This window comes from Peromyscus eremicus, chromosome 23, assembly GCF_949786415.1.
Source record: "Peromyscus eremicus chromosome 23, PerEre_H2_v1, whole genome shotgun sequence".
Lineage (NCBI taxonomy): Eukaryota > Metazoa > Chordata > Mammalia > Rodentia > Cricetidae > Peromyscus > Peromyscus eremicus.
The window spans coordinates 214,785-232,945 of record NC_081438.1 but is presented as its reverse complement, the minus strand read 5'-3'; the positions used below and the strand labels follow the sequence as shown (position 1 = coordinate 232,945).

The 18,161-nt window shown below is 44.1% G+C and overlaps 1 protein-coding gene across 1 annotated transcript in view; it reads right to left on the bottom strand.

The window, feature by feature from the left end:
* The window catches only part of Pole (DNA polymerase epsilon, catalytic subunit), a 58,521-nt gene that overhangs the window by 29,548 nt on the left and 10,812 nt on the right, over positions 1–18,161 (bottom strand). The window contains exons 10-26 of the mRNA XM_059248837.1: positions 17,939–18,049; positions 17,640–17,725; positions 17,347–17,466; positions 15,460–15,592; positions 15,139–15,252; positions 14,647–14,859; positions 14,239–14,346; positions 13,784–13,912; positions 13,602–13,704; positions 13,368–13,514; positions 12,870–13,015; positions 11,648–11,796; positions 9,888–9,980; positions 9,554–9,698; positions 7,226–7,383; positions 6,642–6,837; positions 3,988–4,202 (exon numbers count right to left, since the gene is read on the bottom strand). Of these exons, the coding sequence (XP_059104820.1) occupies positions 3,988–4,202; positions 6,642–6,837; positions 7,226–7,383; positions 9,554–9,698; positions 9,888–9,980; positions 11,648–11,796; positions 12,870–13,015; positions 13,368–13,514; positions 13,602–13,704; positions 13,784–13,912; positions 14,239–14,346; positions 14,647–14,859; positions 15,139–15,252; positions 15,460–15,592; positions 17,347–17,466; positions 17,640–17,725; positions 17,939–18,049 (2,366 nt within the window). The remainder of the gene's footprint in view (positions 1–3,987; positions 4,203–6,641; positions 6,838–7,225; positions 7,384–9,553; positions 9,699–9,887; positions 9,981–11,647; positions 11,797–12,869; positions 13,016–13,367; positions 13,515–13,601; positions 13,705–13,783; positions 13,913–14,238; positions 14,347–14,646; positions 14,860–15,138; positions 15,253–15,459; positions 15,593–17,346; positions 17,467–17,639; positions 17,726–17,938; positions 18,050–18,161) is intronic.

The following is an 18,161-nucleotide window of genomic DNA, read 5'->3' as shown; positions in this document are numbered from 1 at the left end:
ATACTCATACATGCACTCAACTCTGTCAAGCTACAATGCTCTAAAATGTATTTTCCTGTATGCAGCTCCATCCTGTCCCCCCCTCACACAGAAGTCAACACAACCCTTTCTTTTTCCGGTATTTATTACTTTTGTGCATGCCTTTATTTTGATGTAGCTACTAGGTAAAGAAAACTAGGTGGCAGGGCTATCATCATCATCAATCATTGTTACTATTATTGGTATTATTTTTGAGGCAAGGTCTCCTGATATGATCTAAACTGGCCTGCCTCAGCCTCCTACATGTTAGGATGACAGGTGTACGTTGCCAAACCCAGCCCCTACATGGTTGTCTTGGCAAAATATTGTCTAAAGCTCCTCAGTAGTTGCCTGTGCTACAGTTCAACCCTTTCAACTCCTACATAGCATGTTTTCATCTCTTTTTGTAGTGTAGGAGACTGAACCCAGGGCTTTGTTCACACTAGCTAAGTACAACTAATCTATATACAAGACCACTTAATTTTTGTGGTGTTAGAGATTGAATTCAGGGCCTCCTAAATGCTGGGTTCTACCAAATAAACCTTATATCCACTTATTTCTGTTTTGAGACAGGGTGTTGCCAAGTTTCCCAGGTATGCCTCTCCAGCAGCTTGAGATTACAGACATGTACCTCCACACCTACCTCCTGCAGAGTATATCACCACCTTAAAAAAAAAAAAAGCCATCAATTGCTGGAGGATGCTATTTTCTTTTTTCTTTTTGGTTTTTTAAAACAGAGTTTCTCTGTGTAGCCCTAGCTTTCTTGGAACTCACTCTGTAGACCAGGATGGTCTCAAACTTAGAGATCCACCTGCCCCTACCCCCCAAGTGCTGGGATTAAAGATATATGCAACCACCGGCAATGAGGACGCTATTTTCAAATCGAGTACTAAACATGATACAATGAGCATATAAAGCTTTGTGAGAGACATGCTCATAAGTGCCAAGTGGGGACTGGGGATGTAGTTCAACTGGTATAGTCCTTGCCTGACATGTACAAAGCCCTGAGTTTGAACCCTAGAACCATATAAACCAAGTATGATGGCTCAAACCCTAGTACCAGCACTTGAGAGGTGGAGGCAAGAGGATCAGGAGTTCAAGGTGAGCCTTGAACTACATGGAATTTGAGACCAACCTGAATTACATGAGACTCAGTCTCAAAAATCAAACAAGAGGCTGGGCAGGCAGTTGTGGCACCATATCTTTAATCCTAGCACTTGGGAGGCAGAGGCAGGTAGATCTCTATGAGCCAACCTAGTCTATAGAGTGAGTTCCAGGACAGCCAAGACTACACATAGAAATCTTGTCTCAAAAAACCAAACCAAACCAAACCAAACCAAACCAAACCAAACCAAACCAAACCAAGGACTGGGAAATTGGCTCAGCAAATAAAGATGTTTACTGCTAAATTAGACAACCTACATTCAGTAACTGTGACTCACACAGTAGAACCCACTCAAAATCAAGTAAGAACTGGTAAGATGTCTCAGCAAATAAAGATGTTTACTGCCAAATCAGACAACCTATACTCAATAACTGGGACTCACAGTGGAACCTACTCCTACACTTTCTGACTTCTACACATGCACTGTGGAACACACATGCCCCCTCTTCTCCACACACACAAAATATAAGTGTTGTAGATACCCTCTACTCCTAGACCCTCTAGGTGTCACACTCCCAGCCACCTGGTTAAGTGCCAGTCTACCTGTTCACCAACAACTGGTATCAGCATTCTTTTTAACTCAAGAGATGCTGTTAAAGTCAGCATTGTCATGATTTCTGGGAGTTTATCTTTCCAAACTGGCCTCAAATTCTTCACTTGTGAACTGTCTTATCGTATCTGAGGTTCTTTCTTTTGGGTTCTTTATCTAATTGATATACTGAAATTTGTTATTTTATTCTCTTTATGAGTCTGTCAAACTGGCTTTAGTCCAAATTTCTTCTTGTCTTGACACTGGCAATTTTTCCTTACAAAGGTATTTGCTATTTTTCTTTTCTACAGGACTCTATAGGAAGGTAGGTATCAACATTTTTCAGGCTACTGTTGCTGTGTAATAAACCATTCAACATTCAGTGGGCTGAGATGGCAATTACTAATGCTGATGAATTTGTAACCTACGTGGTCTCACCTAGAGTTGGTCACTTGTGTAGATTAGTGGCCTCCTCACAAGAGGGCAGTAGGTACTCTTGGTAAGTCTTCCTTATATACATGCCCTCTCAGCTTCCTAGGTAGGAAGAGGGTCAATGTCCAACCTTGCAGCCCCTGTTGACTGGGGTTGAGTAGTCTCATGTTATGTCTACTCATTCCTTTTGTCATAGAATCACAAGCTGCCTAGTTTCTAGGCAAGCAGGTCAGATACACCTTTCAACAAGAGAATCAGGGTTACATTAGGAAGTGCCATGGGGATACTATAGAGGCCACACTGGCTTTCAGATCCTCTGAAGGAACCATAGATTTATCCTTTTCTATCACTGTTTTTTTTTTTTTTTTTTTTTTTTTTTTGGGTTTTCGAGGCAGTGTTTCTCTGTGTTGCTTTGCGCCTTTCCTGGAACTCACTCTGTAGCCCAGGCTGGCTTCAAACTCTATCACTGGTTCTTAAGATTCCTGTGAGGTCACTGTGGATTTGAAGTTCTGTAATCCCAGTGTGATGAACCCTTTCTTTACTATGCACCAACCACAGGAAGCCATGTTCCTGTTTAATTCAGTTTCTTGGTAGGAAATATAAGCCGATCTAATGGAATCCCTTGCTGTTGTATCTAATATGCCCTAGGAGTTAAAAGGTGTTTTCTTTTCATCTGTGAAGGTGACTGACAGATGTTGGTGCTACTGGCAGGTAAAGTAACCTCTCTTGTATGCCAGAGCCACTCTACATGGCTCACCACAGAAGTACTCTTAGCATCAAGTTGTCTTTGCATGAGTAGCCCAGACCCTGCCCTGATGTGGGATGTCCTTCTGTACACTGTGATTGTTCTCATTGGTTATTAAAAAGCTGACAGGCCAGTAGCTGGGAAGGAAGTTAGGTGGGAAATCCAAACTAAGAATGCTGGGAAAAGGAAGGGTGGGGTCAAGGAGTGTCAGCCAGACATAGAGGAAGCAAGATGAGAATGCCATTTTGAGAAAAGGTACCAAGCCACATGGCCAAACATAAATAATTATGGGTTAATTTAAGTGTAAGAGCTAGTTAGTAATAAGCCTGAGCTACTGGCCAAGCATATATAAGTAATATTAAGCCTTGGATCAATTATTTAAGAACAGGTGGGAGAGAAATTTCTGACTACACTGCCCTTCCAAGATACCCATATCTATATCCATGAAAGAAAGGCTGACTCCTTTCAAACCAAAGTTCTCCAGATTCACCATTTCCTTCCCACAAATCCACTAGGGCCCCACAAGGCCTTCCTACGAACTGATCTGCATCAGACTGAGGCCAACTTTTTCTTTCTGAGACAGGGTCACACCTATAGCACTAGCTGGTTTAGAACTCATTATGTAGCCTTGAACTCACAACTCAGAGACCAGTCCGTCTCTACCTCCTGAGCGCTGGGATTAAAGACATTCACTTCCACTACTAGGTAGTCTTCCTTCTTTCAATACCCACAGGACCCACATTCTTCCTATGGAAGCTCTGTTATGAAGAGCCAGAGGCTCCACTACAGGTGTGGATTTGCAAAGCCAGTGGCTCAGCTTTTTTTTTAAGATAGAGAATGACTATGTAGTCCAGTCCAGCTTGGCTTCAAACTCACTATATAGAGAGTCCAGGCTAACAATGAACCCTTTGTTACCCACTGGGCTTACAAGTGTGTACCATCATAATGATCATAATGGCTTTTTTTTCCCCCCGGAGGACACAGTCTCTTTAAGTTGCCCAGGATGGCCTGGAACTCAAAATCTTCTGGTCTTAGCCTTTTGTGTACTGGGATTACAGGCATGCACTCATCTGTTAAACTCTTTAAGGAGGCTTTTACCTCTCAGTGACAGGAGACCCCTCTGGCTTTCGGGAGATGATATAGCGACAGCTTAGTCCAGCATCCTTGACCATTTGGTCTCCCAAGAATTCAGCCAGGCGCTTTGCTGTGCTGATGGATGTAGACTTCTGCTCCCCATAATCTTCTAGCTTCCGAGACATGGAACGGTTCTCAGAAATCAGCTCAAACAATTCAGAATCAGGCATGTTAGCAGCCTAGAGAGAAACAACAGATGCCAGGAAGATGAAGGCCATACTCACTTTGATTCTATAGGGTTGTATCAATTTCTGCCCTGAAAAGCTGAAGGCAGGCTTTGGATTTCCCAAAGCGCTGATTGTCATTAAAGAGAGAGAGAGAGAGAGAGAGAGAGAGAGAGAGAGAGAGAGAGAGAGAGAAAGAGAGAGATACTGCTGACCTAGTGCCCTTGGTTAGAGTCCTAGCACTGCATTAAGTATTTGTGGGATGGGGCAGTGGATGCCTACTGCCAAGTCTGACAATCCGAGGTTTTGTTTTTGAATGTAAAATTTGTGTATAGGTGTTTTGTCTGAAATGTATGTCTGTGCTCCACTTGTGTGCCTTGTGACTATGGAGGCCAGATGATGGTGCTGGATTTCCTGAAGCTGAAATTACAGACAATTGTGATCTGCTATGTGGGTGCTAGGACTCAAATCCTGGTCCTCTTAACCACTAAGCCATCTCGCCAGCCCTTGATAATCTGAATTTGATCCTCCAGAATCCACATGATGTAAGAAGAGAACCATTTCCTCCAAGTTGTCCTCTGACTTCCACATGCACACTGTGGCACTTGAGTGTCCCTCAGCCTCAAAATAAATGTAATAGGAAAAAAAGGCACATAAAACTCTAACCTTTTATCTTTTTAAGTTGTGTACAAACTATCAAGAAATATGTATGAGCAGTAAGTGTCAAAGCCATATAGTATGGAGAATAATTATGCCCAAGACAGAAGATATGGTGACATCTATCCAAAAGGATTGAAGTTCATGTGACATTGGTTGGAACAATGGGATTCTGAAACTTCCTCACCAATGGAAACGTGCAAACAGATGGAATGGTAAGTTGCCCATAACATATAACATTACAGAAATAGTCAAATAGTCTGAGGCAGAACTAAAGGCAAGCTTTCACTGCCCTGTATTCCCTCCTTTCCTTCTTTTGTAATGCTGTGGATAAATTATAAAAATGACGTGTGCAGCTGGGTGTGGTGGCAGCACTCAGGAGGCAGAGGCAGGTGGATCTCTGAGTTCAAGGCCAACCTAGTCTATATACCAAATTCCAGGACAGCCAGGGCTATACAATGAGACTCTTATCTTGCCTTTGATCCCAGCACCTGGGAGGCAGAGGCAGGTAGATCTCTGAGTTCAAGACCAGCCTGGTCTACAGAGGGAGTTCCAGAGTAGCCAGGACTACACAGAGAAGCTCTGTCTTAAATCCTCAACCCTGACCCCACCCCACCCCACCCCACCCCCTGCCAGAAAAAAAAAAATCAGGTTCAGTAAAATGGCTCAGCAGGTAAAAGTACTTGCCACCAAGTCTGAGGGCTTGCAAGTTCAATTCCCAGCACACACATGGGGGAAGGAAAGAACTTACTTCCATAAGTTGTTCTCTAACTTACTTACTTACTTACACACACACACACACTCTCACAAAATAAATAAATAAACAAACGAACATAATTTTTAAAAAGTTTTTTAAAAAAGAAGCTGAAGAGATAGCTCAACAGTTATTAAGAACATCTCTTACAGAGGACCCAGGTTTGGTTCCCAGAACCTACATAGCAGTTTACAACTGCCTTGTAATCCACTTAGAGGAGATTTGATGCTGTGGGATGTCTTTCTGTATGCTGTAGTTGCTCTGATTGGCTGATAAATAAAATGCTGATTGGCCAGACAGGAAGTATAGGCAGGGTGAGCAGACCAGGAGAATGCTGGGAAGAAGAAGGGCAGAGTCAGGAGATGCCAGCACCGCCAGGAGAAGCAAGATGTGAAAATACAGGTAAAACCATGGAATAAGGGGTGACTTATAGATTAATAGAAATGGTTTAAGTTATAGGAGCTAGCTAGTGAAAAGCCTGAGCCATTAGGCCATACAGTTTGTAAGTAATATAAGCCTCTATGTGTTTAATTTGGCCTGAGAGGCTGCAGGACCGGACTCAGGAAAACTTTGGCTACAATCTGATGCTGTCTTCTGGCCTCTGAGGGCACGAGATACACACACACATACAGGCAAAACACACAAAACAAATAAAAATGCTGTGCAGTGTTGGTGCATGCCTTTAATCTCAGCACTTGGGAGGCAGAGGCCGGCAGATCTCTATGAATTTGAGGTCAGCCTGGTCTACAAATCGAGTTCCAGGACACCTAAGACTGTTACACAGAGAAACCCTGTCTCCAAAGACTTCAAATCAAAGATATTGATTTGATAATTGGTAAGTTTTCCTTTGATGATTCCTTTTATTATCATGCTGACACTCCACAAACCTGAGGAATTTTAGGGTACCAGGGCTAAGGAAGCCTGAGTTCATCAGTGATCCAGACTCATCTATTACCTGGTTCTCTAAGACCCTAGGATACAAGTCTGATTCCTGAAAGATACTCACTCCTGAGAGCCAGCTGGGGAGGCAGGTGGAGCCTTACCTTGCTATAGAGCACGTCGAGCCAGTAGTCTGCCACCTTGGCCACAGAGCCATACACTTCCTCCAGTGTGCTGCCCTTGAGGAAGGCCTCAAATACTGAGGACTGGAATATTTTAATCAGCTGTAACTCCCCTCGGCGTTTCACCTCAAAACCTTTCAGTTCAGCCAAGGAACCATCTTCATTAAATACAGCGTATCTGAAAAGCAAGAGAGGCACCAACAGAGAAATGACCCTCAGGGTGCTGGGTGCTTTGTCTCCCCTTTACCTTCCTTCTTCACTGCCTGGCCCTCTTGTCATCTTTGAGGCAGCAAGCAGAACTCTACCCTTAGGTTGATGCTTTAGCAAACAGGAATGCATTAAAGGGCCACTGCTCACAGAACCAGAATAGATCAGGGTGTGAAGGCTGGCACATCAGCATCTAATTTTTTACCTCCAAATTGAGTAAATAAAACAAATAACAAAAAAACAAAAACCCACCCAGTTTGTTCTCATTTTGGCTCCAGGTCCATTTTCTCTCCTAAGTCCTTAAGTCTTGTCCATTCACTACATTTCCTTTCCAAAATATAAGGCTCTGAGATTCCTACCTCTTCTTCAGTTTCTTGCCTTCTTCCTTAGAGGCTGGGAGTATCATAGCAAGGTATGGTCCATCAACTTCAAAAAAGATGCTGTTCTCAGAGCGGGTGACATAGGTGAGCGAGGAAGGCTCCGTTAGTTCCTGATACTGGTGGTTGGTGAAGCCTTCCTAAGAACCAATAACAAGAAAGGCAACCTCACTTCTAAGGGCTCACACCCAGGAAACACTTCCTCTCCTCAGGGAGTCTATGGGCCAGCAAACAAGCTCTATCACACAATGGACATAACTGGTGATTTTGACACACACACAGCAACACACCAAGTCCCAAGTGTAATTTGTAAGATTTGGGTTGCATGTTTTCATACATATGACCCTCAGGGAAAGGCAAAAAGATAACACAAAAACACATCAAGAGTTGCCAGTGTTTCAATAGGGGAGAGAGGCTCCTTGAAGAAATGCTTGACTCCAGGGCTAAGACAGGAAAATACAAGTAAGACTGGAGTATCTTATAGCACCAACTAAGAAAATGCTCCAAACACACGATCCAAAAAAAGGAAACAAGTGTGTGTCCTTGTGGCCAGCAAGGAACAAACTGAACAAGAAAAGACTTGAGGATCATCCTGGATTATCATCCTAGGTATAAAAGATGCTCATGAATCCACACTGCTGCAAACCAATCAATGAAGAAGCAGTAACAACTATCCATTATAGAATTCCAATGATCAAGCAGAAGGAATGGGATAAACAGCAAACTGCCATGAAGAAACACCAGCACAGGAAACTGACAGTGGTATAGGTGACGCTATTGATACCTGCAAAAGTCAGGAGTTATAAAGTTTAAGGAGCATTTCAAAACATGCCTTCATGATACTTGTTAATTACTGTGGTGGCTCTAACACATGCCCAGATGCTCTTTGATGCTCATTCCTTCAGGGAAGACAGTGACCCTTGGGTGTGATTACTAAGGAAAGAATAGCATATGACCAGGGAAATGGGGGACCTCCTTGTAGAGACACAAGGCTGATGTGGACAACCTGGTGATAGAGCCTATGCCTCAAAAGATGAGAAAGTTATGATCAGGCATCACCCTCATATTCCTCCAAGGAAACCCAAATAACAATTAGCCTTATAATGAGAACTCCAAATTGACAGCAGAAAACAAGATTTCAGACCAAAGCAAAGACCAAGGCACTGTCCAGGTTAAAGAGGACACATTGTGAGCACCTGGAAGTGGGGACTCCAAATATGTAGTTTAGTTACAGGGTATACCAACATACATTTCTTCATTTGATACTTTAGGCAGATGTTTAACATTAGGGGAAGCTGCCTGAAAGACATAAAGTTCTCTGCACTATTTGTGTGTGGTATATGTTGTATGTGTGCATGTGGAAGCCTTGCTGACGCTGGATGTCTGCCTCAACTGTTCCCCACTTTATTTTTATTTATTTATTTGTTTGCTTATTTTTGAGACATGGTTTCTTTGTGTAGCTGGATGTCTGCTTCAACTGTTCCCCACTTTATTTTTATTTATTTATTTATTTGAGGCAGGGTTTCTCTGTGTAGCTTTGGAGCCTGTCCCAGAACTCAGTCTGTAGCCCAGGCTGGCCTCGAACTCACAGAGATCCACCTGGCTCTGCCTCCCAAGTGCTGGGATTAAAGGCATGTGCCACCACCGCCCGGCTATTTATTTATTTATTTATTTTTGAGACATGGTTTCTGTGTGTAGCCCTGGCTATCCTAGAACTCACAGAGATCTGCTTGCCTCTGCCTCCCAAGTGCTGGGGTTAAAGGTGTGCACCACCACTGCCCAGCTTGCCCCACTTCGTTTTTTAAAATAGGATCTCCCATTGAACCCAGAGTTCATCAATTTGGTTAGGCTTGCTGGCCAATGATCCCCAGGCATTAACCTTTCCTTGTGTCCCCTGGCCAGCACGGGGACTAAACCCGGGGACTAAATGGTTGCTGACATGTTCAGCTTTTACAATGGTGTTAGGAATCCCAACTCAGGTCCTCATGTTTGTGTGACAACCACTTTACTGAGCCATATCCCCACCCTTCTTTGGTACTATCTTTGAGACTTTTGTCTAAAGTTCAAAATTGTTTTAAAATAAAAGTAAGAGCAAAAGTAGTATGGTTCTGTGAAAGTGAAAGAAATTTTCTTTGCAACCTGAATCTAACAGTCTGACCATGACAGCTGAGGAATTAGGAAAAAGAGCATCACAGATGGGTGGTTTTGTACGGGGCCAAAGATGTCACCAGCTGCGATCTTTCCAAATAGCCACACTGGGAACAGGCCAGAGGTCAGAATGGTATGTTTTTTCCCTGAAGACCCACTCACCTTGACCATGATGTTCAACATGGCACCAGGATAGGAGATGGTCAATTTGGGTTTCTTCACATTGGTTGTCTTGATGATAAAATTTTCAGGAAAACTATTGGGTAGGACACACCATATTCCATCTGTGTCCAGTTCTAAGGGCCTCCTTCAAAGAAAGGAGTGAAGTTCATGGAAACAGGGTCATGGCCACAAGTCCTTAGAGGCCAAGTGTCTAATATCTCAAATATGATAACATCAAACCCAGTTCTGTCTTCCCAGTCTTTACAATTTCCTATTACTGCCCCTGCCATGCCCCTATGGTACAAACCCTGCAGCCAACCCAGGCCACACTCACCCGATCTGCTCAATCAGCTCTCTTGCCTGAGTGATGATGTTGGCTCCTGTGAAGCAGACGATACCAGCCATCTCCATGGAGTACCAGCGAGCCCTGGAAAGGACAGCCAAAAGTCTATGGTGAGAAGGACTGACGGGAGGCTCCCTCCACAGGGAATCAGGAGAGGCAAAGGATTCCCAGGAGATGATGGAAGCAGCCAAACATATTTGAAGCAGGACAGAACTAAGGTGGAATTTGGCTTTGTCCTGAGGGTACTTCTATTCCTACTTTAGGGTGGCTAGTGTGGCTCAAGAAAGTTCTGGAAGGGTTAACATGCCATCATATATCAGTTCACAATTTCAAGGTCAGTAGGACTCTCAATCCCACTCTACTCCTATGCCTTTTTCATTCTTGTCATAGCTCTTCTCAAATCCTACCCTCACCTACCTGCCTCTTAGAAACTCTAAGCAGTCAGCCTCCTGCCAGCTCATCCTACCTACCACCTTATTCTTTGGGCTTAGACATCTTCCTTGTTCTCTCTCCATTCTGTTAGCACATTCACTCTCATTAAAAACCAACAAATGGGGAGCTGGCTCAGCAGTTAAAAGCACTGCCTGCTCTTCCAGAAGACCTGGATTCAACTCCCAGCACCCACATGGCAGCTCACAGCTGTCTGACTCCAGTTCCAGAGGATCTGACACTTTCATACAGACATACATGTGAGCAAAACACTAATGCAAACACATAAAATAAGAATAAATACATTATTAAAAGTGTTAAAAACAAAACAAAACAAAACAAAAACAACAAATAAGCTGGGTGGTGGTGACACACACTTTTAATTCCAGTATACAGGAGGCAGAGGCAAGCAGATCTCTGTGAGTTCCAGGACAGCCTGGTCTACAGAGTTAATTCCAGGACAGCCACGGCTACACAGAGAAACCTGTCTCAACCTGACCTCCCTTCCCTTCAAACAAAACCAACCAACCAACCAACCAAACAAACAAACAAACCCAAAAAACAAATAGGGCTGGTAAAATGGATCAGTGGGTTGATGTTCTTGTTACCAAGCTTGATAACCTAAGTTTGAAACAATGTACCTACATGGTGGAAGGAGAGAACTGACTCTCCAAAGTTGTCCTCTGACCTTTACATGAACACTGTAGTATGTGCATGCCCACACCCATACCCACATTTAAAAAACCCCAACATACAAACACAATCAGATACGACCTAATCAACACTTACCAGTTCTCTTTCCTTTTCTACAGAGCTACAGGTTAACAGCACCCTTTTCTTCTATGTTCCCGAACATTCAATTGATTTGTTTCTTCCTAGAACAGGCTCCACCTTGGCTGTGAGACTTCAGCCCGTCAGTCAAGTTCTACGCTCTTCATTGGTCATTCCTCTGCCCACCCCTTAAATAATCTGATGCTATTAAACATTACCTAAAAGTCCTTCCCACTCTAGTGATGATACAGTGACACAAAAAAATGTCAAAATGAACAAATCTTATCTCCAGGCCATTATATTTAAATCAAGGTATCCAGCAGCAAGCCAACACCTAGATCCTTGAGCCAATGTGAACCCTACTCCCATGGACCCAATCCCAACTAAGCTTGTGTCACCAACATTTTGTAAGCTGGAAGAGCACTCCCATTAATACACATTTATCTGCTGGCTCCCTCAATACCTGAAGACATCCCCCACTTCTTGCTTTTTGGTCATCACATCTTGCTCATTCCCTCCCTGTTTGTTCATTTACTGCATGTGGCCCATACCCTTTGCGCATGACATAGCCATAGAAGGAGTTGAGGATGCACTTGTGAGCCAGCTGCAGTGAATCATAAAGGATCTCCATGTTCTTGCAGCGCTTCACCTCCGATGCATCACCCACCTCTACAGCTGCTGAGAGCTTCTTCTTCCATACCTGGAAGTAAATTGGTGAACCTAAGTACCTTACAGCTTCTCTGATTTCAGCCCACAAAGGTCAACAAGTTTAAATTTTCAGTATTAAAACCTTTCAAATCTGGAGCTGGAGAGATGGCTCAGGGGGTCTCGCAGAGGACCCAAGTTTGTTTCCCAGTACCCACATGATGGCTCATGACCATCTCTAACTACAGTTCTAGGGGATCTGATGCCCTCTTCTGACCTCTAAGGCCATCAGGTACATACATACATACAAGTAAAACATTCAAACATATAAAATAAAAAAAAAAACTAAAACAAAAACCCAAAGAACAACTTTCAAATCCATAGAGAACTTGAGAAAAGACAAAGACCACTCCCTCTTTAGACTGCCACCTATTAATACCTTAGCACATTTCCTTTATTCCATGTGCCATGTCCCCATAAAGTTAGTACTTCTTGTCTACCATGCCTCCCATCAAGATTGTCATCATGATCTAGAAACAAAGCCAGTGGGGCAGTGGTGGCACACACTTAATCCCAGGGGGAGCTCTGTGAGTTTGAGGCCAGCCTGGTCTACAGTGAGTTCCAGGACAGTCAGGGCTACACAGTCAAACCCTGTCTTGAGAAATCAAGAAAGAGAGGGAGAGGGAAAAGGAGAGGGAGAGAGAGCAAGAAGAAAAAAACATTTGCTTTATTCCTCTAAATTAGAGGGTTAAATACAGTGTATGTGGTGGTAGCCTTAGAGTCTATAAGGACTACTTACTTACCTGTTGTGCTGGGAAAGCAGTCAACTCATGGATGTATCTAGTTCAGTCAGACTTTATCAGCACAGCCAGTGTCTTTTGCAAGTGTGGATCTACATAATTACTTCTGAAACAATTGATCAGCATGGTTCCAAGGGCTTAGGCCATGACAATCAATCTCCACCCTTTCTGCTATCAATCCTTTATGTTTATAGACAACTGTGCATTTATTATCCAAACGCAGGTGGCAGCTCACAGGATCCCCACATACTACAGCTGTAGACCAAGGTGTTTCCACAGAGTCAAACAAAGACCCTCTCACTTCAGAAACCAGTCTATTTTGACCCACCTTGTGCAGCCCTTTGAACTCATAGCGCCTGTCTCGGAAGGCGCGAACTGTGTCCACATAAAATGAGTTTTCCCGCTGGCAGATGGTTGTCAGACGTTCTTCTACCTTGGTCATATGGATCTTCTTATAGGCTTTCCGGCAATAATCTAAGATAATTCAGAGTGTTGGAGTGGTAGCTGAGATCTTCCAGATAACAAAAGAGCAAGCTGGGACACAGGTATGCTCACCTTCCTAAGGTAACACAAATGAACGGAAAACCCAGACACACTGCTAATCATCATTGTAAAAGAGAACAGTCCCCAAGAACTAACCACTTGATACCAAAACTGTGACAAAGGTTACTTCCTGAGCATTTGCGAAGACGAAACAAAGAAAGGAACCCCCCCAGAAAGAACATAATTTGAATCTAAAATTCTACTGCCCTGGAGCTGCAGTGTGCCCATATCTCTGATCAAAGGAGCCACTGTTTGTCAAACTGTGGCCTTGCCAAGCACTCACCTGCCAGCCTCCGCTTCTCATATTTAGCCTGTTCCTCACGGGACAGCTCGTGAAAGGCCCGTGCTGGCCCCTCTGGGAACAAAGGAGGAAACTTCTCTGACTCCAGCTGATGCTGGATTCGATGGTATTCACTTCGACTTGCTGGCACTGGAAAGGAAGTGATGGGAGAGATTCCAAGATCAGAATCTAGGTCTGTCCTGCTCTGCTGAGCAACCTTTAGGGCCTAACACTCACTGAATTCTCCCCTCCACTGCCAGGCCATCTTCCTCTGACAATTTGCTCCAGGCTTATTGAAGTCACAGGCAGCACAGGTGGCCTCATCCACTATGGCAGAAGGCTATAAGAGGAGGGGAGGGTCAGAAAACAACCTGGGTCTGCAAGAGAGATGATTATGTTGTGGGAAGTTGAGGTCTCACCTGCAGGCGGTTTGTAAGGATTATGTTAGGATACATGGCCCCAACATCTAGATGGTAGATGAGAGGGCATTCAATTCTGTTAGGAACATCTTTTAGGGAGGTGAGCTTGGCCTTAATCTGATCACACACCTATAGAGATGGGAAAAACAAAGGAACATTGGTGGTAGCACATGCCTTCAATCCCAGCACTTGAGAGGCAAAGGTAAGACCCTGTGTCGAAAAACCACAATAAATAAATAAATGAATAAATAAATGAATAAATAAATAAATAAATAAATAAATAAACAAATAAGGGGGGGGGGGAAGAGACCTAGGTACAATAAAAGATAATGAAGATAGAACAGCAGGTCCCAGAGGCAGTATGACAAAACCACATGAAGAGCCCGAGATGCTTTAAGCATATAAGAAAGAACAGATCCAAATATAGGCCAATTCATTGCCTCCTAGATGGCTACCTCTTCAAAGTTGGTGACTTGCTCCACAGGCACTTTCTCTTCTTCTTCAATGGCATGGCGCATAGTTTTCTCAACTCGCTGTAGCAGGAAATCAAAGGCTGCAGGATTCTGGTTTAAGAAAGGAAAGGGCACAGGTCAGATAGATCTTTAAATCTGCCTCCAGTGTGATACATGGCAGGATGTGCCAGAGAATGCTGTGCAAGTGTACTGTGTCTTAGGAAGCCCTGATGGAGGTTCATCTTATGTAAGAGGGGGTGGGAATGGTACTGAGCCAGACAAACCACCTGACAGAAGCAGTCTATAGGAGAGATGGAGATAAAGACTGTTTCAGGCCATGGCTTCTTGGGTATACAATAGCACAAGAATGGGAATAGGCATAACCCCAGAAGACTCAGGAAGGAAGCATACCATCTTAAACCGGCACGGGATATCACTTCGGAAGACACCAGACTCTAGTGCCTCCACATGGCCCCCCACATAGGTCTCAGCATCCAGCACATGGCCATCATCTGTCAGCTTGTTGAACTCCTGCTCTTGCTTATTGGGGAAGATAATGTTGGCGTGGAAAGCTTGCACCATCAACAAGGCTTCACACAGTGTTCCAGAGCCTTTCCGCAGCACCTGCAGGGAAGATGCTGTATCTAGCTACCCCAAATCTGTCAAAAGCTCTGACTCCTCAGCAAAGTCTACGACTGCATGTGAAAGGAAAGTTTTGTAGCTAGCAACAGCAGTTCCTGCTTCCTGCAGGTAGTCTCACACTGGGACCCTTGGACACCAGAAAGATGCCAGTGAAGCCACACATAGCAGTTCACTATCAGTCTCCAGGACTAGCCCACCTCTGAGCATCAGTGCATGTAGAAAAGAGAGGAGGAGGATTAGAAGACCATAGGTGGCACTAACCTCATCAGGTTCCATGGGAATAATGGTACACAGGGCGAATATGAAGGGATGAACATACTTCATGTACAGGTAGTAAGTGGCAACAGCATCTGACACTGAGTAAGTGGCCAGAGTCTGGGGATAACATCAGAGAGCAGAAGCATTAAAAACCAAGGGTCCAAGGAAATTCATGAACTACTGAAAATGAAGTTCAAGAAGGGGGCAAGGCTGAGCAGGAGTGGGCCACCTAAAGCTAGCACCCACATCTCAGGTAACCTAGTCTCTCTAGTCAGAATGTCTATGACTTCAGGGATGCATAGAAGAGCAAATGGGCTTACGTGCCTGAGGCTGCTCAGTGGCCATACGACACATGTCCTCGGGGTCCAGCTCTACAGGGTCATAGCCAAGTTTGGCCTTGGCAGCTGCCTTGAGATTATGACTGCCCACAGGAAGGTAGCTGTCCCTCTTCACCCACCTGGCAAGAGGACAAATTCTAGAGATGATGGTAACACAAAGGCTGGCAAAACCAGACAACACATAAAAATGTAGGTCTTGGAGATAGTCAAGAAACCAATGCCATGCTCTCCCATAAAATCTTCACTTGAATCTCAGATGTATCCACAAAGTACAAGCAGATGTCAGAGAATCCTTTGTACCCCTTGCCTCACCCTCTACTTTCAGCAAAGAATTCAGCCTCTTGTTATGGAGAAATGATAAGGCAATATAGCAATAATCCCCTGGCCTATGTGTGCCTCTCAAACCGTATTTCATAAACTACCTGGTCATTTTTCCTCTTCTTACACTGTCCTTTCAGTATGAGCTCTCTCAAGAGCACTTTCTTTAGAAGACACCCTCTAGAGCTCGGAAAATGGCTCACTGGATAAAGTGCTTGCCATACAGCATAAGGCCCTGAGTTCAGAGCCCCAGCATCCACGTAAAAGCTAGGCATGGTGGTATGCCAGTCTTGCCAAAGGAGCAAGTTCTAGGCTCACTTCCAGCCCCCCATCTCAAAAAAAAAGTAGACAGCAATGGAGAATGATACCTGACGCTGATCTCTGGCCTTTACATGTGCACACACATGTACACACATACCCCAGAAGGTACCTCCTCAATATGGAACCTATCTCCACTTCTTACTTCTGCCTCCAGAGTCCACCTAGCACATGACTAATACCTTCCCCAGGGATTACACTATCCAGTGACCTTATCTAGTCTCTATCTCCCATGACCTCTGTACTAGCAGCTGTCTACTCCCTCTGCAAATTCTCCATGGCCCCCTCCTCAACAGATTCTCAGGCCTTCTCCTCTCATCACACTTCTAACCTTGATAGTTTGTCATCTATTACAACTTTGAATGAGACCCTAATTTAGGATGTAAGTCTCAACCAAGCCTATGGCTCTAGGTGACATCATCTAGTCTTGGGCTCCTCCAAGTACACAAAAGCTCCACACTAACATGATTGCAGCAGAATCCTCTTTTACCTCAAAATTACTCTTTCCCACTCCAAATCAACTGAGCAGACCTCAGGCACCCATTCATCCCTAAAGCCCCAGCTCATACTAGCAAACCTAAATGCAGGTCTCTTTTTACCCACTGCCTTTGGTCAAGCTGCTACCCTATGAACCAGTCCCAACCTCTTGGCCTCCCTCTAATCCAAAGGCTGAAATATCAGTGTAAAACAAACAGCAGACCTCAAACACCTGTGGTGGCTGATGGAACTCAATTTCTTTGCTCAGTTCAGATGCTACTCTCTCCAGCTAGTTCTTTCTCTCTCTCTCTCTTTTTTTTTTTTTTTTTTTTGGTTTTATCCAGCTAGTTCTTTGTATTTGTGTATTCATATGTCTTCCTACCTACATGGACCTATGCTCCAAACACCATGACTTCAATACTTGCTTTCAGTCAGCATGAAACATACTGAGCTCATCTTGAAACCATATATCCTGTGGGACCAGCCTTATGCTTCACTCTGACCTCATCTATGTAAGTACCAGAATCTTGCTCTATGTTTGTTTCTTCTTAGGCCAGCTTTTCTATCCCGCAGGCTGTTGTTTAACATACTTGTTGACTAAATGGAAGACTAGCAACAAGCTATGACCCAAAGCAGTTCCTTGGAGGCCAATCTCCTCTCTCACAACAGATGTATCAATGGCCTCCGTCTGCACAAGAAACCTTTATATATCATTTATGAGGTCATAGTGATGAACCCCTACTATGTGGTGTATACATACCTGAGGCAGTCCATGTGGATGCACTGGGATGCTTTATATTCCCCCTGGCTGTCCTTCTGGAAGCCTATCTCCTGGTACATGCTCAGGCCATGGGTTGCTGCCCTAGCCTCCACAAATGGCCTAACAACAAAAGAAACAAGCAATGGGGATACATGAGTCTCTAATTCTTCCTTTGTTCCTCCTTGAACACAGACAGACCACTCCCAGGAGACACTGGAGTGAACTGCCAGTCAGAGCTGCTCCTCTTCCACCTCTCCCTAACACAATTACCCACAACAGGAAGTTGGACTCACCAGTCAAAAAAATCCCCATTGTAGGTGACCATAATGGTAGGTTTGGTCTCCTGGACATGCTCAAACCATCTCTGGATCAAATGGACCTGAGCTCAACAAATAACAGAAATCAGCAGCTTGCAAATACCTCCCCAAATACTCAGAAGCAGCAGCTTCATGTCAGCCCATACGCTAAGGACCCACTCTAGCCTTGGCCATAGAAGAGAAAGCTCACTGAGCAAAAGCATCTGAGCTCAATCAGTTTGCCTTTTCCCACCTTATACCAAACACAAGGAAGTTTCTACAGGAAGCTTCTTTACCTCATCGGGTTCATTGAAGACACAAAAGGGCCCTTCATATTCTGGTTTGGGGGTGAACTCAAAATCTTCAATATCTTCTGAAACAATCTCTCTGTTAGTGATGAGGTAGCCCTGGTAAAGTTTATGAGCAGACAATGCAAGTTAACCACAGAAAAGCTGAGACACAGACTCCCAGCCCACCCAAAAGCTTTTCAAGAAACTAATTTCAAAGAACTCCACAAAA